At 53.3% G+C, this 27,511-nt stretch overlaps 1 protein-coding gene across 4 annotated transcripts in view; it reads right to left on the reverse strand.

The window, feature by feature from the left end:
* MTMR4 (myotubularin related protein 4) overlaps window positions 1-27,511 on the reverse strand; it is a 75,254-nt gene that overhangs the window by 38,403 nt on the left and 9,340 nt on the right. For 2 of the 4 annotated variants that reach the window (XM_064165996.1, XM_064165999.1), the window contains exon 2: window positions 11,389-11,464. In XM_064165996.1, coding sequence (XP_064022066.1) covers window positions 11,389-11,391 — 3 coding nt within the window. In that variant the 5' untranslated portion in view covers window positions 11,392-11,464. Of the gene's footprint in view, window positions 1-965; window positions 1,296-11,388; window positions 11,465-11,569; window positions 11,694-27,511 lie in introns of those variants that run through there. The other 2 variants (XM_064165995.1, XM_064165994.1) reach the window with 2 other exon arrangements.

The following is a 27,511-nucleotide window of genomic DNA, read 5'->3' on the forward strand; positions in this document are numbered from 1 at the left end:
TGTGAGAGAGAACAGGGCACAGCAGCTGCTTCAGCAGCTACCAGAGACCACGGGGGGCTAGGGGGCCTCTCCCACCAGCAGCTTGCTCTGATGCTGAGGCACCAGCCCAGGAGAGCACAAAGGAAAGGTGTGTGCCTCTGAGCCAGCCCAGGAGCAGAGATCTCATCATCACTTGGCAGCTTTCAAAGAAATCCCAGTGAGCAGCAGGAACTGGAACAGGGCAGCCCAAGCTCTCCACCAGCCTGGGTGTCCTTGAGTCCCACCTCGTCTGCAGCACAGGACAGGCAGGATGCTGAGCATCTCCCCCTGCCACAGCCCCATCCTGGGGCTCCAGCAGGGCAGGGGGCTCAGCACCCCATGCTCCTCACGCCAGCCAGCCACCTCCTGAAGCCCTCAGAGCCCGTTTGGCCACGAGTCCTTCTGGGCAGGGGGTTTTCTGCAGGAAGTGGCATCCGAGCTAGGAAACTCCTCTGCCCGAAGGTACAAAAAGACGCAGAGCCCAGGACCTCCTCCCACTACACCACCACCCTAGCAGCATCGGCACTGGAAAGGAGTCTTGCACACTCCAGCCACGGTGGGAGCTGCCCTGGCCTCGGCGGCTCTCCCAAGGTAATTCTGCAGCCCCAGGCAAGGACCGGCCGCAGCCTGCGTGGCACAGCACCGTGCATCAGGGCTTTCCAGCCGACTCACCCCGCGGTGCTGAGCACCGCTGCGCCCTTGGGCCCAGGCAGCAGCACAGCAGCGCCGGGAGTCACGGTGATGTGGCAGGGAGAAGAGAAGGGGATCCCCCTTTGCAGGGGGTGTCACACCGGGCCAGGCAGATGCAGAGCAGGAGGATCCACACGCAGCCCGGCCTCAAGGACAGGCCTGATCTAGGGCAGCCAGCTCAACATGGGAGCTGGAGAGAGGAGCTAGCTTGTAGCCCCGCTTGCATGGAGGAGAGGAGGAAGAAAAGCAGCACTTACAAAGCAGTTGAGCATGGAGCAGGAGACGCGGCCTGACAGACTCATGTTCAATTCCCGAGGCGGCAGCAGGGCCGGGAGCGGGCAAGCAGCATCTCCTTCCTCTGTCCCTCCGCCGCCGGCTCCCAATCCGCCTGGCCGGGCTTGCCGCAGCCTCCGCGCTCCGCCGCCAAGGGCAGGAGCATCCCTGCCGCCGGGGACCGCAGCAGGTGCCCGCCGCCGCTCGATGCCGCTGACAATGGAGGCAGGGAGGGCGGAGGACGGCCAGACTCCACCTACCTCCGAAGGCCGCCGAGAGCAGCTCTGCCATCTAAGTGTCTCCCTGGCAGAAAATGGAGAGCCCGCCAGGCAGGGCTCAGCCCTCCTCTGCCGCTGCCATCCCCACGGGCAGAGCCTGCCCGCGGGCGGCTAACCCCGCGGCGCCCCCACCCCCGGCCAGCGGCCCCGCAGAGCGGCGTGCCGGGAGATGCAGTCCGGCCCGGGGCCGCCAGGGCCTCCATGCTCCACCGCTACCTGCCTCGTGTTGGGAGCGCTGGGAACAATAGCGGCCAGCAGGCTCCGAGCCCTCCGCGCCGGGCTCTGCTGCCGGTGCTCAGCCGGCAGCCTCCGGCTGCAAACCCTCCCCCGCCATGCTCCCACCGGCCCGGTGCCCTCTGCGCCGGCAGGCGGGAGAGGACAAAGGCGCTGCCCTGCTGCTTTCTCGCTGCTCAACGCTCCCGAGCCTTTAAGTCCTCCTCCTCAAGAGCTCCTCTGCGAACAGGGACTGCATGTCTCCGACTCCCAGTAGCACCAGTACGCTAGAGCTCGCTCGCTGCTGTTCGCAGGGCTCCCCGGGGCCACCGCTCAGAGAACTGCTTTGGTTGGCAGTGATCTTTAAGGTCATGGAGTCCAACCACTGACCCTGCACTATTGCTAAAGCATCACATCTACAGGGCTTTGAAACCCCTCCAGGGATGAGGACTCCGCCACTGCCTTGGGCTGCCTGATCCATGGCTTGACAACACTGTCAGGGAAGAAATTATCCCTCACGTCCAACTTAAACCTCCCCTGCCACAACCTGAGGTCATTTCACCGTGTCCTGTCAGCTCCCCTCACTGACTGCTTGCATGTTAGCTCCTAAGGGACGTTTCACCAAGCCCAGGTGGCACACCTTGGGCAAATGCCTCAGGCGCAGGGAACGCTGTAGGCTGAGTACCCAGTGCCCCAGGAACTGGCTTTTACTACCTGTTGTTTCTCAAGTCTGGGAGCTACTCAGGTCACAGCCTGTCCCAGAAGCCACGGGCTAGCAGGCTCCTGTGCAATGCCACCTCCTGCTGACGCCCTGCCCTCCATCCCCCAGACCCAGAGCCAGCAGCTCTGTCTTAAAATGCAGAATTACAGACTGGCTCTGGTGATCCTCCAAGGCTAAGGACCAACTGTTTTGCTCAGATCACACCAGCTTTGTGCACTCCTGGACCACCAACCCAGCACACAGCCTAGAGCTGCTAAGCTCCTTTGAAATGTGGTTAAAAGAGGTCTTAGATTGATGTTTGGCCTCAGTGATCTTAGAGGTCTTTTCCAACTGAAACAATTCTATGACTATAAAGATGCCACAGACATCTCTACCTAAAAATACCCACAGCACCTTCAAGAGATTTTCTCAAGTCAGATACAAGACTTGAGCATTTCCCCACAAAATCATTATGAGTGAGACTATAGTGAGCTTCTCTGACCAAGAGACAGCTTTGCACCATGCTGAGCTACTGCCAGCTGTCACCACAGGGCAGCAGTGCCCCGACAAAAAGCAGGTCTGTGAACTTCCTTGATGAGAAAGCAAACACACCACCAACCACCCCACAGGTCACAGTCACAGGATAAAAGCCCCCAGAGAAGACACAACCACACCTGGAGATAAGCCATGAAATCCCATTACTATCTCAGGCCCATCTTGCCCCACGGTGCATGGTGGGTGAACATGAGGTGTTGCCCAGCCTTGAGGGCACCCAACTCCAGCTGACACCCACAAACCAAAAGGCACTTTCATTACATATGACAAAGCTGGGGAGGGGCCTGGAGCACAGCTCTGTGAGGAGAGGCTGAGGGAGCTGGGGGTGTGCAGCCTGCAGCAGAGGAGGCTCAGGGCAGACCTCATTGCTGTCTACAACTACCTGAAGGGAGGCTGTAGCCAGGTGGGGTTGGGCTCTGCTGCCAGGCAGCCAGCAACAGAAGAAGGGGACACAGCCTGGAGCTGTGCCAGGGCAGGTCTAGGCTGGATGTCAGGAGGAAGTTCCTGCCAGAGAGAGTGATTGGCATTGGAATGAGCTGCCCAGGGAGGTGGTGGAGTCACTGTGCCTGGAGGTGTTGAAGCCAAGCCTGGCTGGGGCACTTAGTACCATGGTCTGGTTGACTGGATAGGGCTGGGTGCTAGGTTGGAGTGGATGAGCTTGGAGGTCTCTTCCAACCTGCTTGATTCTATGGTCTACTTGATTGGATAGGGCTGGGTGCTAGGTTGGAGTGGATGAGCTTGGAGGTCTCTTCCAACCTGGCTGATTCTGTGATTCAGAGCCCACATGAGACACAGATACAGATGAGGTTATGGATGCGCCTTGGCCAAATCTGAGTGGCAGCAGAGGTGCTCTGCTTCCTGCAGGGTCTCCTCTGGAAGAATGCCAGAGGTCTGCTGAGAAACCAGAGCAGTGAAAGGTGGAGGGAGTCTTTTCTACTGCAGCTGCACAAACTGCAAACCCACTTTTGGTTTTCCCAATGTGTACCAGAAGAAAAGCAGCAAAGCATGCCCGGGGCTAACAGCTGAAGCACGGAAGACTGAGGCAGAGACAGAACACACATTGCTATTTAACACACTGAGTGCATGCATTTAGAACATACAAGAACATGCCCAAGAAGTTAGGAAGTCTGCTCTAGCCCACAGCAAGATGTTTTAGGACCAGCACTGGGCACAGGACCTGGCACAGAGACCACTTCCAGCTCGAGTTGCAGAAGGACCTTTGTAACCCTAAGCTGCAGCTGCGCAGAGTTAAAAGGTTGCTCAGCAGATCATTAGTTTGAATTTCCAACCTAAGCTGACCTGAACATCCACAAATAGATCTTCTCCCGCTCTCACTGACTTCTTTTCCTGCACTTCTGGCATCACAAAAAAGCTCACACATGGCTTAGAAACATGGCCCAAGAGCCAAGCTTGGTGCAGAGCTGAAGTAGACCTTACCCTGAAGTTCAGCAGCATCTCAGAGGCTCACATTCGAGAGGAACCTGATTCAAACTCCATCGCTTTCACCTCTGTCTCCAACAGCTCCCAAAATACCTGCTCTCATTTCCATCCAAACAATCCCATGAGGGCAGGAGTGGTGGCAGTGAGACCATTCTGGTGCCAGGCAGCCTGGGTGGCCAGCTCCAGGAAAGCTGAGCACTTGCAGCCCTCATTTACGTAGCTTAGCTAGAGGGATTTCCTAAATGCCATCTCAGATGCCCGCCTGGCTGAACAGCTGCTATTTGCTCTGCCATCACCAACTGCTGTCAGACCCTGTGCTGCCACCACCACCACCAACCGCCAGCAGACCCTGCGCTGCCACCACCACCACCACCCGCCAGCAGACCCTGCGCTGCCACCACCACCACCACCTGCCGGCAGACCCTGCACTGCCACCACCACCACCACCACCTGCCAGCAGACCCTGCGCTGCCACCACCACCACCACCAACTGCCGGCAGACCCTGCGCTGCCACCACCACTACCAACTGCCAGCAGACCCTGCGCTGCCACCACCACCACCACCAACTGCTGGCAGACCCTGCACTGCCACCACCACTACCAACTGCCAGCAGACCCTGCGCTGCCACCACCACCACCTGCTGGCAGACCCTGCGCTGCCACCACCACTACCACCAACGGCCGGCAGACCCTGCGCTGCCACCACCACTACCACCAACTGCCGGCAGACCCTGCGCTGCCACCACCTGCCATCAGACCCTGCGCTGCCACCACCACCACCAACTGTCGGCAGACCCTGCGCTGCCACCAACCACCACCAACTGCCGGCAGCCCTCGACCACCACCACCACCAACTGCTGGCAGTCCTACACCACCACCACCCACCACCAACCGCTAGCAGATCCTGCACTGCCACCAACTGCCAGCAGACCCTCCACCGCCACCACCAACCACTGGCAGACCCTGCGCTGCCATCACCCACCACTGGCAGACCCTCCACCACCACCACCACCAACTACTGGCAGACCCTGCACTGCCACCACTAACTGCCACCAGACCTGCCACCACCACCAACCGCTGGCAGACCCTGCACCACCACCAACTGATGGCAGACCCTAAAAGATTCATAGAATGAACCAGGTTGGAAGAGACCTCCAAGATCATCCAGTCCCACCCATCCCCCAGCCCTATCCAATCAACCAGACCATGGCACTAAGTGCCTCATCCAGTCTTTTCTTGAAGACCCCCAGGCACGGTGCCTCCACCACCTCCCTGGGCAGCCCATTCCAATGCCAATCACTCTCTCTAACAACTTCCTCCTAACATCCAGCCTATACTTTCCCCGGCACAACTTGAGACTGTGTCCCTTTGTTCTATTGCTGGTGTCCTGGGAGAAGAGCCCAACCCCACCTGGCTACAATGTCCCTTCAGGTAGTTGTAGACAGCAATGAGGTCACCCCTGAGCTTCCTCTTCTCCAGGCTAAACAACCCCAGCTCCCTCAGCCTCTCCTCATAGGGTTTGTGTTCCAGGCCTTGCAAAATTGTCACAAACTGAGCTCCGAGTGACATCCATTCATGCAGGGGGAGAGAGAAACTTCCTTCCTTTTCTCCCAGCCACAACAATCTTAAATGCTGCATGGACTCTGAAGAAGGGAGAAGCTGAATACAACATGGGCAGCCTGTTCTTCAGCCCAGTTGGCAGCAATTAAGCCTTTCTTTTGCTCTTGCTAGCACTTCACGATGCTCATGCCGTGAGTGGATTTCTCCTGTGCTTCTCTTCCCACCCCTTGGTATGTCCCTGCTTGCAGACTGCAGGTACACAGCCTGGAACCTCTCTTTATGGTCCCAGAAGGAATTTGGAGGCACAGAGGTAGCACAGTGCCTGTCAAAGATAGGATTGGCACTCAGGGGACCATTCTGCAGCCTCCAAGGGAGATGATATTCCCTGCAAAGATATGTCTGCATGCACCAGGAGCCCAGCCTGCAGCTTGGGGCTCCACAGGGCTCAAATGCCATCTGGTCCCATATGCCCAGGGAACCTGCACTGGGAGTACAGCACAGCCACCGAGATGCTGGAATCTCTCCTGGCTTGGAGCCAGCCAACACCCTGACCTGCATCTTTCTGTCAACAGCCAGATCAGCTTTCTGCAAGAGAGGGCAAGAGAGTGGTTCAAAGAGCAGTTAACGTTCACCCTGCTGAGTCACCTCCAGTTCCCCTTCGTGGATCTGCAGCTCCATCTCTCCCCTTCAAAAATTACAATGCGCTCAAAGCTAAGACCCTGGGGGTCAAGCAAAGGGCTTGAATGACACAGAGGAGCCCAAACCCCTTGGGAAATATAGGGGCTGGCTCTCACTTGCCACTCTCAAAAAGGTGGAAACAAGCAGCTGGAGTGAGGAAAGGAAAATTAGTCCTGTCCATCTCAGGGAGCTGGCACCACCAGTAGGCTGGACTCAGCACAGGTACACCCTTCCAACCCTCATGTCTCCATCCTCTATTTCTTTTTGGCACCACAAATAAAACTGCTGTGAATACTCTTCCATGAGGCAGAGAACACCACTTCAATCCCTTCTACACATGAAGGGTGAGCTTTTCATCACCACAGCATGGTGCATCACCCTGCAGATGGAGAGGAGGACAAGCAAGGGGCTACGGCCTGGATGGCAGAGAGCTGAATCTGCAGCCCTGGCTCTGGTAGCAGCTTCGTTGCACAGACTGTCCTCATCTGCCTCCAGATGGAGAAAAACGACAGAACAATTGGCAGGAGGTGGTGAATGTCCTGGAAAGGTACATCCAGGACATGAGATGCAAACTGAGGAGAGCTGCAGCAGCTCTGTCCAGCAGCCTGGAGCCTCAGCCTTGCCAGCTGCTGCAGGATGAGATGCTCCCAGCAGCAGAGGAGTTACCAGGCATTCTAGTTTATATCTGCCCAAGTCTGAGGAGTATTTCCAGTGAGATCAAGGTAAGAACTGAACTTGAAATTTTCACAGGCAAGGAGAAGGGAGAGACTTTTAATCATTTATCTCATCCTAGAAGTCAAAATTTACCCTCTTTCTGTTGAGTTGCTACCAGCAGCAGGCAGGATGGACTTCTGTTTCTCTCCACTGCCTAGGCAGGGCATCTACAATAAACTGACAAAGAGAGCTGAGTGGCTGTGGCCAAATGGACTTCTTGTTCTGCCTCATCCACTTCTGTTGCACAAAGGGCATCTTTGTTTCAGGTGCCTCTGCAAAAATAGTTCATTCCTCAAAGTCTAAAGAATTCCTTGGGTGAATTAAAAGGCTGCTGAGCCTCCTAGAAATAAACCCCTAAACCTGTGTGAAGAGTAGTTACTATTTTATACCCTATAAATCAGGACTGGGGTGGTGAGTGTTATCTTTTCATCCTTCCAGTGTGAGAGATGAGCTCAGAGATCTGCAATACATGTACTGTTTCTTCAAAAAGAAAGGCAGAGAGCAGAAAAATGAAAGAAGCCTTTGAGAGGTAAAAGGATCCAACTCAAGGGCTATCAAATCTATACACCAGATGCAGTGGGGAAGAGGAATGGCTGAACTGCAAAACCCTACCTGGACCAGCATGCATGGTCCCCTCCAAAGAGTATAAACCACCATGGCAATCCCAGATGGCTACAGTCTCAGTATTCCCACAGCCAAGAGGAGGGGGGAATGCTGCTACAGGAGCTTCTGGCCCAGCAGCCTGCACCAACTCACCTGCCAGGTTAGTTTTAGGTTATGTATTAAGGTACTGAGTGCTTGTCAGGGTTCCATTAGCCAGGGTTAAGGATTAAACCACCACTAGTGCTGTCTTCAAGGTCATTTTCAGCAGGACTAGGCTTTGGGGAAGAAATAAGCAGTCTCACAAGCAATGCAAATAAAAGCTCTTAACCAACCTGAGACCAAGTGTTTGCAGCAGCAGAAAGGGGAAGAGCAGCTGGTGGTTCACATTTGGGGTGCTGCTGAGTAAGGCAGAAGCTTTTGGGCATGCCCTTTGTTAACCAGAGGGCACTGGTGCTGCGCCCTCTGACTGCACTGATCATGGTCATTAACCAAGTGCTCAGTGTGCCTGCAGGGAACAGAGTCTACAGCCAACCCTCCCAGCAGCTGGCTGGAGAAGTCAAGCCCTGAAGGGATGCAGTGTTAGCTGACAATCCTGTGGAGCATCCATTAACCAGCAACTGACCTCCATCCCTCCCTGCAGACCTGTGTTTAACTCAGAGCTCACAACAGGGCTCAGAGGAGGTTGACAAGAGTTTGCATCAACTCTACCTGCAGCTACTGACAGGTACTCAGGTAAGGAGGTGAAGGCTCCCAGTTAGAAGCTGCTTTTTTTCCCTTGCTGTGAGACCAAAAGCTGATACTCTCTTCCCTAGACAGTGGGTGAGGGAGGTGAAGTTTTTTTATTGGGTGAGTTTGGGAAGGGATCTCCCCAAAAGAAAACTCATTTAAATCAGATGAAAACCCCATCATTATTTCTTTTCCTGAAGGTCCCTGGGAACTGTAAAGTCATCTTTAGGTATTCACAAGGAGCAAAAGATCCTCCCTATCTAGAAGAAACAAACAATGCATGGTAACAAATAAAAGTGGGTCAAGGCCAGGTCAGGATAAGGATCTGCAAAGATCCAGGGAAGGAATAAGCAAAAGCTTCCACGTTTTACCAAGTCCAAAGTCTCAGTCTGCACACCCCAAAAAGAACACAGGTCCAGAGAGGGGTGACAAAGATTAAAGGTGACTTCTCTCCAGATAAGAATTTGAAAGATCAGAGCTCTTTGGGTGCCTAACAGGAGCAGAACAGAGAGCTACAAAATCTCAACAGGCATGGGGATGCCCTCAGGCAGCACCACAGTTCACCATTACTGCCGGTACAAGAACTGGGGACCATCAACTGGAACAGCACAGGGCAGGCCCAAAGCAGGAGGGACTACACTTGCACAACTCAGCAGCACAGCTCTGCTGCCACTGCAAATCTTTACTTGCTTTTGAGAAGCAGCTAGACAGAGCCATGGGGGAAAAAAAGCTACCAAGGGCTCATAAAGCATCAATAAATTGTTTCTGAATTACCAAGTCCCTGAGCTGCAGACTCTGGCAGGCCCCAGGGCATGATACACCAGAAGCTGAACCTGCAGCACTCACACACAGTCTCAAGTTGTGCTGGGGGAAGTACAGGCTGGATGTTAGGAGGAAGTTCTTCACAGAGAGAGTGATTGGCATTGGAATGGGCTGCCCAGGGAGGTGGTGGAGTCACTGTGCCTGGAGGTGTTGAAGCCAAGCCTGGCTGGGGCACTTAGTGCCATGGTCTGGTTGACTGAATAGGGCTGGGTGCTAGGTTGGAGTGGATGAGCTTGGAGCTCTCTTCCAACCTGCTTGATTCTATGATTCACTAGTGGCTCCTCAGCAACTGAGTATCTGAGTGGCCAGACCCTTGATGGGCCCAGCCTGGCCTCTTCCATGTCACCTGGAAGGACTTTTGATGGCAACTGAAAACACAGGAGATCTTGAGGCAAAGCCTGCCATGTGAGGAAAGGCTGAGAGAGCTGGCTTGGTTCAGCCTTCAGACAAGATGACTTTGAGGAGTTACCATGTTCCAGCATCCAAAGGGTGGCTACCAAGAGCATGGAGACTCCCTTTTAAAAAGGAGTCCCATGGAAAGGACAAAAGGTGATGGGTACAAGTGGCTCCTGGGGAAATTCCCATTGGACTCCAGAAGAAAGTTTTCCCCCCTGAGAACAGCTGGACCTTGGAATCATTTCCCAGGTGGAGTCCCCTAGACCACAGAGTTCTAAGACTCAGCTTGACAGGGTGCTGGGGCAGCTCATTTCAACTCTGCTGTTACCTAAAAAGGTTGAACCAGATGATCCTTGGGGGCACTTCCAACCTGGCACTCTGTGATCCTGTGAAAAGCAGGGAACACAAGGACAGGGACCAGGCAGAAAATGCTGCATGCATGAGTAGCAGAGCTGACAGTTCCATCACTGCAGGAGCATGCTGCCCCTCTATTCCAGTTGTTAAAGCACACAGGGGATGATCTCATAGGAGGCATCATTACCTCCTTCAGCAGCCTGCCTCCTGTTCTTCTGAACATGTTTAACCTAAATGTTCATGTCCTCAGCTGGAACTCCCAGTACTTGGACTGCTTCTGCCTTTCTTTCTCCTCTGCACTCCAGCACCATGATGTGGTTCTGGCAGTGCCCAGCCCAATGCTGATGGTAATGCCATGTTCCAATAGAACATCTTTCAGACTGGACATGAAGAGGAAGTTGTTGGTGATGAGAGTGGTGAGAGGCTGGAATGGGTTGCCCAGGGAGGTGGCTGAGGCCCCATGGCTGGGGGTGTTTGAGGCCAGGCTGGCTGAGGCTGTGTGCAGCCTGCTCTAGGGTAGGGTGTCCCTGGGCATGGCAGGGGGGTTGGAACTGGCTGCTCCTTGTGGTCCTTTCTGACCCTGACTGATTCTATATATTATACACAACATTCTAAGCCCTCTTCTTTCCCATTTACCTGCTGGAGAGTAGCTCTGCAGGGAAGAACCTTGGAGTTCTGGTTGAAAAGAAGTTATCCATGGGACAGCAATGTGCCCTTAGTGGCCAAGAAGGCCAGTAACATACTCAGGTGGCATTAAGAAGAGTGTGTCCAGCAGGTTGAGGGAGGTTGTTCTCCTCCTCTACTCAGCCCTGGTAAGACCTTATTTGGAATATCATGTCCAGTTCTGAGCTCCCCAGTTCAAGAGGGACAGGGAACTGCTGGAGAGTGCTCAGTGGAGTGCAACAAGGATGTTGAAGGGACTGGAGAATCTCTCTTGCAAGGAAAGACTCGAGAGTTTTGGGGCTGTTTGGTCTGGAGATAAGGCAGGTCAGAGTGGACCCCCTGAAAGGTGGCTGTCAGGACAGAGCCAGGCTCCTTCTAGCGACTCCCAATGACAGGACAAGGGGCAATGGACACAAACTCAATCACAAGAAATTCCATCTCAACATGAGAATGAAGTTTCTTACTGTGAGGGTGGCAGAGCCCTGGATCTCCTGTAGAGATTCCCTCAAACCCACCTGGACAAGTTCCTGTGTGACCTGCCCTAGGTGGTCCTGCTTTGCAGGGGGCTTGGACTCAATCTCTGGAGGTCCCTTCTAACCCCTACCATTCTGTGATTCTGTTGTATTTATTCTTTAAGATTTGGCCACACAAAGAAAGAACAAAGCAACCCAGACAGGATAGGTGCAGACTGCAACATAAACTCACCATCCTCAGGCACAGTCCAAAATCTCCCAGTTCAGGCACAGCTCAGTCTCCTCTTGATTTTCCCCACTGCTCTCACCTGCAGCAAAGACAACCCAGAGCAGAAGTTTAGATCAGTGGTGATACTGCAGTATGAACACAGAAGGAAAATAAATGAAGGGCCCAAGAGGCCAGCACCCTGTACCTGTCACTGCAAACCTCTGTTGGGTGCCCTTTCCAGGACCTGCTAGATATCAGATTCAGCATTATTGGGAGACACCAAATCCTTTTGGTCAGCCACTACACACATCTTCTAAGGACTTGTTCCCCATCAGCACATACCAGGCCAGGACCCTTGGGGTATTGAAAGTGAAAAAACATCTTAGGGGAGCAGAGGAGAGAGCTGAAGGAACTACAACTTGGTTATTATGATTCAGAAACCTTGAAATAATCCTTCTTCATATGAAACTTAAGTGCTTGGAAAAGATTGCTGTGGTCTTGTGAGGGGAAAAAAAAAGAAGCCCTTCTACAATCAAACTTTGCCCTGCCCAGGAGGTAGGGCAGGATGTGAGAGCTCAAAGTGCCTTGCAAAATACAGCAGCCCCTTCTGCCAGCTTGTCTCCTGTTAGCAAGACTGGTCACAGGAAGGGCAGAGCCCAGAAGCAAGACCTGAGCAACTGTCCTGCTCTGAGAAGATCCTTACAGGCTCACAGGATGTTAGGGGTTAGAAGGGACCCAAGGAGATCAAACCCAACCCTCCTGCCAGAGCAGGACCACACAATCTAGCACAGATCACATAGGAACACATCCAGGCAGGTCTGGAAAGGCTCCACAGAAGGAGTCTCTACAACCTCTCTGGGCACCCTGTGCCAGGGCCCTGGGACCCTTACAGCAAAGAAGTTCCCCCTCGTGTTGAGCTGGAACCTCCTGTGCTGCAGCTTCCATCCACTGCTGCTTGTCCTATCCCAGGGAGCAGTGAGCAGAGCCTGTCCCCCACTCCTGACCCCCAGCCCTCAGATAGTTATAAGCATTGATTAAATCCCCTCTCAGTCTGAAGACTTCTCCAGACTAAGCAGCCCCAGGTCCCTCAGCCTCTCCTCATAAGACATGCCCTGCAGTCCCCATAGCACTGGATGGTCCTACAGGTGGATTTTGGGATTTCCACAGAGTAGAGTCCTTTCCTTGAGGCTTTCAGGTCTTTCTGATGTGGGATCATCTGACAACAAACATCTCTCTCCTCTGTCCAGATTCTGTCCTCTGATCTGCCCTTCAAGCCCCACAGAGAGGTATCTGAATGACACACACCCAGACACTGCCACCAGCACAAGCTGACAGCCTGGAGCTGTGCTCTCCTGCTCCCAGTGCTGCTCCACCTGGCCCTGCAACCCCTCCACTCTGTGCACAAGCCACACAGAACGCTGCACACGTGGGTCCCAGCTGCTTCTAAAGTGGGGATGTTCAGTATTCAAGTGTAGCCTGAAAATGGCTTGGAGCTCATCAACCAGACCTGGTATGTGTCAGTCACCAGCAACCTACAGCACACCAAAGCTCCAGGAATGCCTGAGGTCTTCTGCAGATTTTCCCATCATTAATTTTAATCTTTTGTATTTCACCTAAGGAGGTAAATGTCAACAGATGTGGAACTAGAGGCTGTTTAAACACCTCACACCCTGGCTGGGTTTTCCCACTTTGGCTGCTCCCTGTCTGGAAGTGACTTCTGTCTGGAAATGAGCTCAAAGGTTTCCTTCCGCTCAGGGATGTCCCTATGGGGAGAGGCTGAGGGATTTGTTCACCCTGAAGAAAAGAAGGCTCCAGGGAGACCTCAGAGCAGCCTTCCAGTGCCTAAAGGGGGCTACAGGAAAGCCATAAAGGGATTTCTTACAAGGGTTTGGAGTGATAGGCAGAGAGGGAATGGTTTTGAATTAGAAGAGGGGAGATTGAGACTGGAGATTAGGAAGAGTGAAATTCTTTACAGCGAGGGTAGTGAGACACTGGAGCAGGTTGCCCAGAGAGACTGTGGATGCCCCCTCCCTGGAGGTATTTAAAGCCAGGTTGGATGAGAACTTGAGCAACCTGGGCTAGTGGGAGGTGCCCCTGCCCTTGGCACAGCAGTTGGAACTGCTGTATGACGGAGAAGGGAGCTCCCACCAAACTCCAGCGCTGCTGGCAGGTAGGAATCATTTCCCTTTGCCTTGCAGTAAATTTCTCATCTCCTGCCATGAACTATTCCAAACTTGGGCACAACATTACCTTACATTTAAAACCAGATCACCAAGTTGCAGGAAAACATATTAAACAAAACCAAAACTCCACAGTGGGAATCATTTTTTCCTAGGGAAAACAGAAAAACCCAAACAGTGCAGGATCTGCCTCCAAACCCAGACCCAGCCTGTCTCCTACCAGGATCTGCCTCCAAACCCAGACCCAGCCTGTCTCCTACCAGGATCTGCCTCCAAGCCCAGACCCAGCCTGTCTCCTACCAGGATCTGCCTCCAAACCCAAACCCAGCCTGTCTCCCACCAGGATCTGCCTCACAGTATCACAGTATCACAGTATCACCAAGGTTGGAAGAGACCTCACAGATCATCAAGTCCAACCCTTTACCACAGTGCCCAAGGCTAGACCATGGCACCAAGTGCCACATCCAACCTTGCCTTGAACTGCCCCAGGGACGACGACTCCACCACCTCCCCAGGCAGCCCATTCCAGTGCCTAATGACTCTCTCAGTGAAGAACTTTCTCCTCACCTCGAGCCGAAATTTCCCCTGGCGCAGCCTGAGGCTGTGTCCTCTTGTTCTGGAGCTGGCCACCTGAGAGAAGAGAGCAACCTCCTCCTGGCCACAACCACCCCTCAGGTAGTTGTAGACAGCAATAAGGTCACCCCTGAGCCTCCTCTTCTCCAGGCTAAACAACCCCAGCTCCCTAAGCCTCTCCTCGTAGGGCTTGTGCTCAAGGCCTCTCACCAGCCTCGTCGCCCTTCTCTGGACACGCTCAAGCATCTCAGTGTCCTTCCTAAACTGGGGGGCCCAGAACTGAACGCAGTACTCGAGGTGTGGTCTGACCAGTGCAGAGTACAGGGGCAGAATGACCTCCCTGCTCCTGCTGACCACACCACTCCTGATACAAGCCAGGATGCCACTGGCTCTCTTGGCCACCTGGGCACACTGCTGGCTCCAAACCCAGACCCAGCCTGTCTCCTACCAGGATCTGCCTCCAAACCCAGACCCAGCCTGTCTCCTACCAGGATCTGCCTCCAAACCCAAACCCAGCCTGTCTCCCACCAGGATCTGCCTCCAAACCCAGACCCAGCCTGTCTCCCACCAGGATCTGCCTCCAAACCCAGACCCAGCCTGTCTCCTACCAGGATCTGCCTCCAGACCCAGACCCAGCCTGTCTCCTACCAGGATCTGCCTCCAAACCCAAACCCAGCCTGTCTCCCACCAGGATCTGCCTCCAAACCCAGACCCAGCCTGTCTCCTACCAGGATCTGCCTCCAAACCCAGACCCAGCCTGTCTCCTACCAGGATCTGCCTCCAAACCCAGACCCAGCCTGTCTCCTACCAGGATCTGCCTCCAAGCCCAGACCCAGCCTGTCTCCTACCAGGATCTGCCTCCAAACCCAGACCCAGCCTGTCTCCCACCAGGATCTGCCTCCAAGCCCAGACCCAGCCTGTCTCCCACCAGGATCTGCCTCCAAACCCAGACCCAGCCTGTCTCCTACCAGGATCTGCCTCCAAACCCAGACCCAGCCTGTCTCCTACCAGGATCTGCCTCCAAACCCAGACCCAGCCTGTCTCCTACCAGGATCTGCCTCCAAACCCAGCCTGTCTCCTACCAGGATCTGCCTCCAAACCCAGACCCAGCCTGTCTCCTACCAGGATCTGCCTCCAAACCCAGACCCAGCCTGTCTCCTACCAGGATCTGCCTCCAAACCCAGACCCAGCCTGTCTCCCACCAGGATCTGCCTCCAAACCCAGACCCAGCCTGTCTCCCACCAGGATCTGCCTCCAAACCCAGACCCAGCCTGTCTCCTACCAGGATCTGCCTCCAAACCCAGACCCAGCCTGTCTCCTACCAGGATCTCCCTCCACACCCAGACTCAGCCTTTCACTCTCCCACTGGAGAAGTCTTTCCACACTCTTTAGGCAAACAGCCTCATCTATCAGGCTTCATTTAGAGAAAGAAAAAGCCTAGTTGCAGCCCGTGTCGCCAGGAGGAGTCTCTGCCAACTGATGAGTCACAAATTAGGTGAAAAGCACAATTACCAGGGGCAGTAAAAAGTTAAGCATGCCTTGTGCACTGGTCTGAAGACATCTGAACACTGATAACACCGAGTGACACACAAGCAGCCTTCCTGCAGCATGCCTGCTACCAACTTATTCAATCATTGCTAATGGCTACTTCAGTTTCTCACTTCCTTCCTTCTAGGAGAAGCCTGTAATTGTTAGAAACTGCAACTCTCTTTGGCTATGTCATGCTTGAGGACCTTCCTCCTCACTCCCATCCCCCAAGCCACTTTAGAAAGCCAGTTGCCCAAGAGAAGGCAGGTCACAACAGCCAGGACTCCTCATTAGCTCAGCCTGCAGGAATGCTGCTGCTCCTCTGCTCCCAGGGCTTCCTCATTCTGGCCTTCTTCCTCCTGTTTGGGGCAGGGATAAAGTTGAAGAGGCTGCTGAGGGTTTAGGGGGTGAAGGAAGCAAGCAGGTAGCACAAAACTTCAAGTGGTGTTTGTGCCACCACAGAAAGCTTTGGGCCTCCAGCACCACCTGAATTACTCCAGGCCCAGTCTGCCCATCCACAGGCAGCTTTGCTCCTGTGCTTGTGCAGCTCCATGTGCTCAATCTCTGGCATCCCCAGGCAGCTTTGCTCCTGTGCTTGTGCAGCTCCATGTGCTCCATCTCTGGCATCCCCAGGCAGCTTTGCTCCTGTGCAGCTCCATGTGCTCCTCCCCTGGCATCCCAAGTGCATCCCCTTCTTTCAGGGCTGGCTGTGGTCCTCCTGCTTTCAAAGGCTGCCTGTCCAACTGTCTGCTGGCTCTGCTACTGTGGCTTCCAGCCAAGCAGTCTCCAGCCTTCAGGAGGGAAGGTGGCAGCTGCCCAACGCTCCCAACACCACTGCCCAGCACCTTTCGTGGCTGACACCTATCGACTCCCCTGTGGAAGTCATGTGCATGTTTTTGCACCTGCTCAAGGAGCTGTTTACCCCAAAATCCAGGTCAGAAGCTCCCCAAAAATCTTGGTCACAGGGGCTGAGCTGCAGCTGGCCACCTGCTATGCTCAGCCAAGGCCGACACTGCCAAACTAAATGAAGAGGGGATCAGAGACAGAGAAAAGACAAGACAAAAAGGATGAAACTGGAGAAAAGATAAAAGCTCACAATGCCCTTTTGCACAGATGGAAACCACAACCTCAAGCCTCATGGTGTTCTGCTGCTGTGTAATCATGGGCAGAGTGCAGGCTTCATGCCCCACAGCTGGGGGCTGGCAAAGCTGGCAGCTCACTGCCCTCTCCATCACTCAGCTGGAGGGAGGGCAGGACACTGCCAGTCCTGCTGATGAGGCCAGTGGGGTGATCCTGCCCAACACACCTGGGGCAGAGGGAAATAGAGAAAAATAACTGCCTTTGCTTGAGTGTTTTTATAGCCTGTGTCCTGCCCTGGAACTATTCTATCACAGCCAAACCCTCAGATAACAAAGCAGTGCCAGAGCTGAGCAGACTCATAAAACCCTCCCTTTGCCATCCCCAGGGCACTGTGGCCCGTGTCAGGCACAGGCTGTGGTACCCCTTACGCAACTGCTCTGTTCCCCGGGGGAGCTGCCTCTCCTCTCCCACAGCAAGCCAGAGCAGGGCAGCAGCCAGCATGAAACCTCTGCCCTAGTCTGCTGCAGCTGCTAGGAGAAATGCAGGGCCAGGAAGAAAAGTGCTTGGCGAGAAGGACTAAAATCTGCCAGCTGAGCTGGACCCTTCCTGCTCCAGGATGCTCAGCCATCACCCGAGCCAGACACTGCACCACCAGTGCCTCTTCTCCATTTTCTGAGCTGCAGGTGGCCTCTCAGTCCCAAGCCAAGTCCAAGTATCCCTCTTGTTCCACTCCTGTTCAAAGGAGGCTGGAAACTGCTAAAGAGAGTCCAGCCGTGGCTACAAAGATGCCGAAGGGCCTGGAGCATCTCTGCGAGGAGGAAAGGCTGAGACCCCTGGGGCTGCTGAGCTTGGGGAAGAGCAGCCCCAGAGGGGATCTGAGCAATGTTTACAAATACCTTAAGGATGGGTAACAAGAAGGGGGCAGTCTGTCTTCAGTGGCATCCAGGGATAGCACAAAGGGCAATGGGCACAAACTAGAACACAGGAAGTTCCACCTCACCATAAGGAGAAACTTCTTTGGTGTGAGAGTGCTGGAGCCCTTGAACAGGCTGCCCACAGAGATTCCTGTGGAGTCTCCTTCTCTGGAGAGATTCCAAACCCACCTGGGCACCCTTCTGTGAGTGATTGTGCTTTGGCAAGAGGGTTGGACTCAATCTCCAGAGGTCCTTTCCAAGCACTACTGTGCTGGGATTCTGTGATAAACTGTACATGAGGTGGGAAACAACCAACCAGGCTGTCAACACCCAGCAGGAACATTTACTCTCTCTTTGCCTTTCTGTGGAGGAGTCATGAAAAGCACATCACTGCTTGACCAAGTATTCATAGCACCCTCACAGAGGAGCTTGTGCACAGCCTGATGGCCCTGCCTGGTCAACCTCAGCCAGCCAGGTGGAGGAAACACTCAACAGCAGGAGTGGCACAGCCACTCCCTGTGTCCATCACCTGCTGCTGGCACTCTGCAGGGAACAGAGCTCTCTGGGAAGGAGGAAGGGCAGGCACTGCCAGGGGGCACTTCATAGGCACACAGGCAGCTTTGAGAAGGTGGGAGATGCAGCAGGGAGCAGAGCTGTCTGGCAAGGAGGAAGGGTGCCTGTTGCTGGGCATCTCAGAGGTGCACAAGGAGTCTTGGGAAGGTGGGAGATGCTCCCAGAGAGCGCTGCTCCCTGCTGCAAGGAAGGAAGGGTGCCTGTGGTGGGGGAGAGAGCACAGGGAGAGCCTTGGGAAGGTGGAAGATCCTCCCAGAGAGTGCTGCTCCCTGCTGCAAGGAAGGAAGGGTGCCTGTGGTTGGGGGAGAGGGCACAGGGAGAGCCTTGGGAAGGTGGAAGATCCTCCCAGAGAGTGCTGCTCCCTGCTGCAAGGAAGGAAGGGTGCCTGTGGTGGGGGAGAGGGCACAGGGAGAGCCTTGGGAAGGTGGGAGATGCTCCCAGAGAGCTCTGCTCCCTGCAGCAAGGAAGGAAGGGTGCCTGTGGTTGGGGGGGAGGGCACAGGGGCACTTTAGAGGCACAGAGAGAGCCTTGGGAAGGTGGGAGATGCAGCAGGGAGCACCGGTAACAGCTCCAAGCCTTGCCAGTGCTGCCAGGCTGCAGCTCTGAGTGCACACCCCGGGCAAGGTGGGTGGCCCCTCTGGCAGCTCCCTGCTCCCAGACTGGGTTTTAATTGCTTGTAAAACTTGGCCAATTGTCTGGAGTTGGAGCAGAGCTCACTGTGCTCAGCACCTGCCCCAGGCACAGACTGTGTTTTAATTTCAGCTAAAAACAGAGGAGCTGATCCTGGTGAACTTCACAGAGACAACCAAGTCCCCAGATTAAATCAGGGATGTTAGAAGACACAACCAGGGAACCCCATTGGCCTTATTTTGATCCCAAATGGAACAGAGCAAGCCATCTCAAGCCTCTCAACTAATTAGAGGCTGAAAACCTAATTGCCAGACCACATAGTTCCACCCCAAGCAGGCTGCACGGAGTGGCCTTGGTCATTTTAAGCAAAATTAGAGGTCTGAGGGCTCTAATGAAGGCTGCTACCAGCTGCTCTTCAGCAACACAAAACTTTTACTGATGAATAACTATTAACAAGGAGAGACAGGGCTACCAGAGCTTAGGAATGTCACAGTCATACCAGATGATGATGACAAGTTGCCAAAGCATTCAGATTGCTCTGCAGTACTAAGTGAGCATAATTTAATTGCATTATGGCTGTAACCAGAGGCAAGGTCTGGATCCAGAGATCCAAAACCACCCACAAGATGAAAGGCTGCTGGCAAACTGCAGGTCATCTACCTTAAAGGACTTCAGTCACCTCCATGTGAGGTGCTGGACAAGATGCAGATAAAAAGCCTACTGCAGTGGTTTGTAAAAGCAGTAAATAGCAGGGAGGGTGAAAGGTTGGCATGGCTGTCCCCAGCTCTGCCACGCTACAACTGCCTAATTTAGTGACCCAAAGCAAAACCATGCAGCTTAAACCAAAAGCAAAATAAAGAGAAGAAGATTTGTTCAATATGCTGAATATTTATGCAAAGCTAGAGTCAGCTCTGGGCAGCTCTGCTGACAAGGACATAACTCAATCCAATTACTGGGAGATGAAGTTGCAGAATTGGATACCTTCCACTATGCTTTTCTTATGCCTTTTGGGGTTTTTGTTCCCCCTTTACTGCTTACAGTAACAGCTCAGATCCTTTCTTTTTGTCCAGGCTGGAATGAGTGAATCTCCACAGGCCTGTGAGTAAGCAGAGCTGCCCACGATGCCCTCAGCACACTCCACCCCCAGCTGCTCTTCCCCAGGAGATTGATGTCTCAGGGTGACAGACTGAATCTCACATTCAAAGTCAACCCACCTGCAGGATCTGGGGCCAGCAGGGGATGGTCTCCCAGGAGACAAGGGGCCCTGCAGAGCTGCTGCACATGCATCACCCATCCCAAGTCCTGGGGGACAGTCACAGAACAACAAGGAGCAAGACACAGACATCTCACTCAGCCCATGGCACTGAACCACAAAACACACAAGAGCTGAACCATCCCAGCCTACCCACAGCCATCCTGTCACTGATAGAGTGTCAGGGCCTGCAAATCCTTCCAGGGTGTCCCATCTGAAGGGCCAGTTCAAGATGAGAATGCCCTGAAAGTGTTTCCCTTCATATTTCAAAAACAAGAGCTCTCTGAAGACTGCTTAGGCTCCTCCTGAACTTGAAATGGGAACATCTAGGTTTCAAACACAGGATTGCACTCGAGATCAGCCCAGGACACATGAACAGGAATATCTGAGGTTTCAACCATGGAGCAGCACTCGAGAGATCAGCCCAGGACACTGTAAGCAGCTCTCTGCAGGACTGCAGGGAGACCAGAGAAAGCTGCTGTAGGCAGCTGCACAGCACCGTCCTACTGGAGAAATTCACCTCCTGGTCCTCAAAAACATGCTAGGGCTTTGCTAGTCCTCAAGCACATTCTCAGAGCTGCTTTACAGAGCCGTGCAGTGGAGATGTCAGAGGCCACCCCCGTTGCAGGTCATGGAGTCACACTGGAATAGAGGAACCAGCCCTGTCTGAGTGAGAACTAGACATCAAGGAGAGGAGAAACAGGAGCTGCATGTGCCAGCTGCAACGGAGGGTAGCTGTGCAGGGATAGGGTTACAGAGAGCACAGAGCAACAGCAGGATGGAAACCAGAGCCAGGCAGGGAGAGCAAATCCCTACGGCAAAGCCAGGGAGAAAACAGGCAAAGCAAGTTTAGGGAAGAGATTCCAGGAGTGCAACTGCTGTGGAGCCAAACCTCCCAAATGGTGAAGAGAGGGAAAATAATGCAGAGATTTTGCCAAGCTGCAGGTTTTTGCAGCAGCAGTTCTAGCATGGCAGGGAGGGCAGCTTGAGACCTGGGACTTCAGTCTGAATGGGTCACCTACAAAGGACTTAACATGGAAGTTGTGGAGGATAAGAAAAGACAAGCACAGGAGGGGAAAGCAAGCAGGAGCAGAGGTCAGCTTTGCCCTTAACAAAGAAGAAACTACACAGCTTGGGGAAGGATTCAGAGGCAGGTGAGAAATGGAGAATAAAGGTAGAAGTGGAACGTTGCAATAGAGCCCCTCTGCTTTGCTGAGACCCCACCTGGACTGCTCTGGGGCCCTCAACATGGGGGACATAGACCTGATGGAAAGGGTCTGGAGGAGGGCCACAAAGATGATCAGAGGGCTGGAGTACCTACCCTATGGGGACAGGCTGAGACAGCTGGGCTGTTCAGCCTGCAGAAGGCTCTGGGGAGACCTTAGAGCAGCCTTCCAATATGTGGAAGGGGCTGCAGGAGAGCTGTGGGGGGGACTTTTCACAAGGGCTTGTAGTGATAGGACAAGTAGAGCAGGGTAGAGAGGTTGGACACCAGAAAGCAGTTTTTAACTGCAAGACACTACAAGAGGTTTCCCAAAGAGCTAGTGGAGGCCACATCCCTGGAGGCATTCAAAGTCAGGCTTGATGGGGCTCCAAGCAACCTGCTCTAGTTAGGGATGTCCCTGATGATTGCAGGGGAGTTGGACAAGATCTCTCGAGGTCCCTTTCAACCCAGTGCACTCTGTGATTGGAATAAACAGCATGGCACCAGAGGTAAGAGGGCAAACCAGAGGAGAACTTGTGCCTGGCACAGAGAAGAGTGCTTTGAGAAATGCAGAGGAGGAGGGGACATCGACACAGGATTTTGACTTTTTCCTTCTGAAACAAGATCCTCTGCAGCAGAACAGAAAAGATTGAAGAAGCTAGGCGTGTTCACAGCAGCCCCAGGCTGAAAAGGCAAAGCTCATGTTTAACAAAGACCAGAGCAGACCCAAAAGGAGCCCTGAGCCTACAATGCCACAGGCATGCCTGGCCCCAGAGTGCCATGATCCATGTGCTGCTGCCAAAAGTGAGACCAGACCTGAGCACTCTGGGGAAGTAAATAAGTGAGAGGAGAGATGGGCTGGAAAGGGCAGAGCTTGGGAAGAGCAACACAGACCTCGAGGCAGACACACTGGTGGCAAAACAGGGACCTCTGCTCAAGCTGGGATGGGGTGAGGACCTTCAGAAGGGGGAGGCGCTGCAGCACAGGCACCTTTGGGGCTCATGCTGGGGAAGGTTGCAGAAATGAGGACTGCTGAGGGTGGAGGAGGCAGCAGAAGCAGCAGCCATGGAAGGATGGATTTGGGAATGTAGAAGTGTGGAGAGAGCTGGAGGGGGAAATGCACAAAGAGGACTAGAGCTCAGGGAAGGCAAACACCCCCAGAATGTGAAGAATGCCCAACTCTGTAGGCTGGGTCTCAGATCCTCAGGCAGTGAAGAGCTGCTACACAGCTCTGTGCTTCAGGCCCAGGGAACGGTTTAGCCTGGGGACAACAGCAAAGCCATCTAATGACAACTTGTTTTGTGGAAGAGTGAAGAAAAAGGGGAGAGGGAAATCCTTATGGCACATCCAAGCTGCAGGACAGCTCCAGCACCATCCATCCCATCCTCTCCTCTGTCATGGTTGCCCTGACACATCCAAATGCCAGAAGAGATGGATACTCAGAGGAGCCAGTACACAGCTGACACCATATGCACGGGCAGACAGACCAGCTTGGAGGCCACCTGCAACAAGAAGAGGCCAGCAGTGCCCCTCAGATGTCACCAAGGTGTGCAGGGAACAGAGCCCAGTGCTTTGCCAGATCCCTAAAGAGCACCGCTGGGCATTCCTGCCATGGTTTGCAGAATGATTAATTCCAGCAGCCTGCCTGCCAGCTGACTCTGCTCTGTACATTAATGAAGTGAAATCAGTTTTGAGGGGAGGGCAGGAACTGCAGAGAAACCCCACAAGCTGCAGAGGGAGGACCCTTAGCCCATGTTACTCAAAATCATCCTTTCTCTTACCGAAGCCAAACACCTTTCACTCTGCAAAAGCGGCCAAGGGACTGGGGACAGCCGGTGGCACCAGGTGGCAGCAGCACACCAGGGATGCTCCCCTGCCAGGGCAGCCTTTGCCTCCTCCTTCATCTTCCTGACCAACTGGCAGAGAACAGGGACTGGCAGAGGCTCTGCGCCATGCCCCACACACTGCCATTACGGTGCTGATTCATCTCCCTAGCACGGCCAGCCACAAGCTGAGGCACCAGCAGAGATGCAGACAGACCCCGCATTCATTTCAGCGGCACACGGAAGAACCAGGGATCTAAAGAGCCCCCACTGCTCCCCTGTGCCATCCTCATCCTCCAGGCCTTTCATCCCCAGCAGGGAGAGGAGAGATTTAAAGCCAGGGCTCCAAGCTGAACTTCATAATCACCAGAGTAAGGGAGACAGGAAGCACAGCTCTGGCAACCATTTCCAAAGCCCCCTCTAACTCCAGCCTGTTGTTCTCCAGTTTTGTTTGCTTTTCTTGAAAGGAAAAAAAAGGCAGTTGGGACATTGAGTAACAATTAAGCCTTTATTCAACTACAAACAATTGCCTGGTCCCTACCCAAAGTGGTGCAGATGGACCCATCCCAGCTGCAATCCAGGCTCCTGCTCCTCTCTGCCTGCAGCGCCGGAGAGCCGCGTGGGCTCCAGGCTCCCTCTCCCTCTGTTACCTCTTTTCACACCACACCGTGCACAGATTTTTAACTCAATCTCAGGAAGGAAGCAGCAACAGCTTCAAGGAAATGGGGTCTGCACTACTGAGGTCACATCCCAAGCCTCCAGGCTGGAGAAGTGCTGTTTAAACTGGTCTCTGTGCAAGCATTCATTTCTCCTCCTGCATCGGGAGCATTTGCCTTTTAACTCCCCTCAACTTGTGCAGTCTTTGACAGCCCTGGGTTTGATTTGAAAGGCAGCCTTTGTGACTGCAGGGGGGGAAAAAGAAAGTAAAAAACGAAGAAAAACCTGAAATGTGACCCACATGCACCAGAAGGCTCAAAAATCAAAAGGGAAAAGTCCTCAAGTGTGCCACTCCCCCTCTCCATCCCACTCCAGGTTGCCCAAGCCAAGCTCAAGACTCTTCAGAGCACCCAGCTGAGTATTTTAAAGTCATTTCAACCAAACAGCAGCAACACAACTTCAGCCTCGTTGCTAGCACAGCTAAAATTTCTCTTATTCTTTTATCCAGGTGCATAAACATACCCAGCTGGTGTTAGTTTACAAGACCTAAGGTTTCCAAGGCATCTGCCTGCAGCCAAAGGACAGGACCGATGGGGGAATCGACAGCTGGAGGCCAGGCAGGATACATTTGGCATTCAAACTGGTACCTGCTGCCTGCAAGCATCTGAATCCCCACTGGGAGAGAAACAGCGTCTGAAAGAAAAACCTCCTGCTGTTATTGCAGGGGATCACATGCTCCATAACGGTCCTGCAGCACTACTGGGTTTGACAGCCTCAACGCAGCCACACTTGCAGCTCTGCCGGTGCCTCCCTCAGCACTGAATCCCTCCAAGTTTGCTCTGCACATACTGCTGACCAGAGACAGAGCCCAGGCACCACTATTTGCATACAAAATGCCTAGGAGAGCCTGGTTTCTTCCAGGGGACTTTTCTTCCATGGGAAGAGAATGAAGCATTTTTCAGTTGCCCACACCAACACTTGGATGACAAAGCTACGGCTGAAATTAGAGCAGGACTGAGGGGACAGCATCACAGAATGGTGGGGTTTGGAAGGAACCTCTGAAGATCATTGACTCCAACCCCTCTGCCAGAGCAGGCTCACCTAAAGCTGACCACACAGGAACATATGCAAGTGAGCCTTGAAAGTGCCCAGAGATAGAGACTCCACCACCTCTCTGGGCAGTTTGTTCCAGTGGTCTGCCACTTCACAATAAAGAAGTTCCTCCTCATGTTTAGATGGAACTTCCCATGCTTAAATTTATTCCCTTACCTCTTGTCCTCTCACTGGGAACCACTGAGAAGAGACTGGCTCCATCTTCCTGACACTCACCCCTTAGATATTTGTAAGCATCAATAAGTTCCCCTCTCAGCCTTCTCTTCTCCAAGCTAAACAGACCTAAAGACAGCAAAGTACCAAGGTTTCTTCTCCAGACTCACCCAAACCAAGCTCAGCTTCTCTAGCAGTCTCCCCACCACCTGATGCACCAAAAAGAAGAGGAGGATCCTATGCCAGGGTCTGCAACTCTGACAGGAACATCCAACCTCCTGACATATGGCTAAGAACACATCTGCTGAGCACTCACTCCTCCTGGAGGAAACCTTGTTCCACCCTAGAGCTTGCACTAATTGCACCATTATCAAATTAAGCACACAACTCCACCTTCCACAGGAAGGACTCTCCAAAACAGAGCACTGAACATCTGCCAAGGGTTTCTACCATCATGATACAGGAAGACAGAAGACCACAAGATGAGAGGAAAGCCCTCGAGAGCTGTTGTTATTAAGTGAAGAGCTCACTTTCGATTACACATCCAGCTTGAGTCCTCTCTGCTTGTGCTGAGCACAGCTATGCCCCAGCCAGGGCTGTTAGCCCTGCAAAAGGCTCTGTTTGAGGGCAGCTGCTCTGGATGGCCACAGGATGACAAAATCCAGGTTTGGGTTGCAAGAGACCTTAAAGATCATCTAGTTTCAACTCCCCTGCTATGGGCAGGGACATCTTCCACTAGCCAAGGCTGATTGCTCAAGGCCTCATCCATCTTGGCCTTGAACACCTCCAGGGGCAACCTGTTCCAGCATCTCACCACTCTCACTCTAAAGAATTTCTTCCTTATCTCCAGTCTAAATCTGCCCTCAAGCTTCGATCTATTCCCCCTTGTCCTGTCACCACAAGCCCTTGTCAAAAGTCCCTCCCCAGCTTTCTTGCAGGTCCTGTTCAGGTTCTAGAAGGCTACGAGAAGGCCCCCCTGGAGCCTTCTCCTCTCCAGACTGAACAACCTCAACTCCCTCAGCCTGTCCCACTGCAGGACAGTGGCTCTCAGGGCTTCTTGTCACCACTGCTCTTCCCAACAGACTGGGAAACATGGCTCTCATGATGCTTTTTCCTGGGGATGCATCCCTTTCCACACCAAGCACTAATCCAGCCTGGCCTTTAACAATCCCTCCTTCCCATTCCAAACCCCTGAAATCTGTGGTTTAATCTGGTTAAACTGGAGCCTCTGGTCTTCAGTTTCTTGATATCTAGAGCCTTCTAAAATGGTTTGCATTTCAGCAATGGAGGGCCTGCATTGCCCACTGACCTGCTTTCATTAATAACCTCTCCTCAAATGGCCTGTGCAGGACAACAAGTTCAGGTCAGCTTAGTTGCTCCTGTGTCTGCTTTCTACCATGAGCTTAACTGTTTCTAAAAACAGTGCTGGCCATGATGTGCTCTCTTAGAAAGGGAAATCCCCAGCCAATCAATAAAAGGAAAGAGAAGGCAATTTGATAAATATAGCAAGGCCCCTGCTTATCTAGCAGCAAGAGCTGCACGAAGCCACACGCACTGTCCCTTCCCTGCTGCCAGCTTCCACCAGGGCAGGGTAGGAAGGTGGCCACAGGACAAGCTCACCACTAACAGAAGCACTCAGCACTTCTCTGCTGCAATTCAGGTTTTCTTTTCATTAGTGCCAGGACCAGTGCTTGGGATTTCCTGCTTCTAGTAACTGCATTAGAACTCATACAGAATCATTACTGGCTCTGAAAGGTTTGGGACTATGATGCAAATGCATCAGACTTGGCAAAAACACAAAGGGGGTTTCATGGTCTTTGCTCAGATAGGAGACAGGCACTTTCCTCTCTGATGTCAGTAGACCACTGACAGGCAGAGAAGAGATCCCATGGCTGCTGAAACCAGCAGCAGCTCTCTCTGCAATTCCAGCTGCAGAAAGGTTTACAGCACACACCAGCACCCAGGGCTGCAGCAGAGCAGCTCCGGGTGCCGGCACTGATACAGAGCAGGCAGAGCTGCACCTTTGAAAAAGTCAGAGTTGTAGCACTTACCACAGAATGGCTTGAGTTGGAAGATCATCCAGTTCCAACCTCCATGCCATGGACAGGGACACATCCCACTAGACCAGGTTGTTCAAAACCTCATTCAGCCTGGTCTTGAACATTTCCAGGGATGAGGCATCCATGTCTCTGGACAACCTGTTCCAGTGTCTCACCACCCTGAGAGTAAAGAACTTCTTCCTGATGTTCCATCTAAATCCACTCTGCCCTACTTTCAGACCACTGCCTCCTCATCCTATCACTACAAGCCCTTGTCAAAAGTCCCTTCCCACCATATCTGTAGTCCCCTTCAGGTACTAGAAGGTCCATCTGAGGTCTCTCCAGAGCATTCACTTCTCCAGGCTGAAGAGACACAACTCTCTCAGCCTGTCCCCAGTAAGGGAGGTGCTCCAGCTCTCTGATCATCTT

This window comes from Pogoniulus pusillus, chromosome 27 (genome assembly GCF_015220805.1).
Source record: "Pogoniulus pusillus isolate bPogPus1 chromosome 27, bPogPus1.pri, whole genome shotgun sequence".
Taxonomy (NCBI): Eukaryota; Metazoa; Chordata; class Aves; order Piciformes; family Lybiidae; genus Pogoniulus; species Pogoniulus pusillus.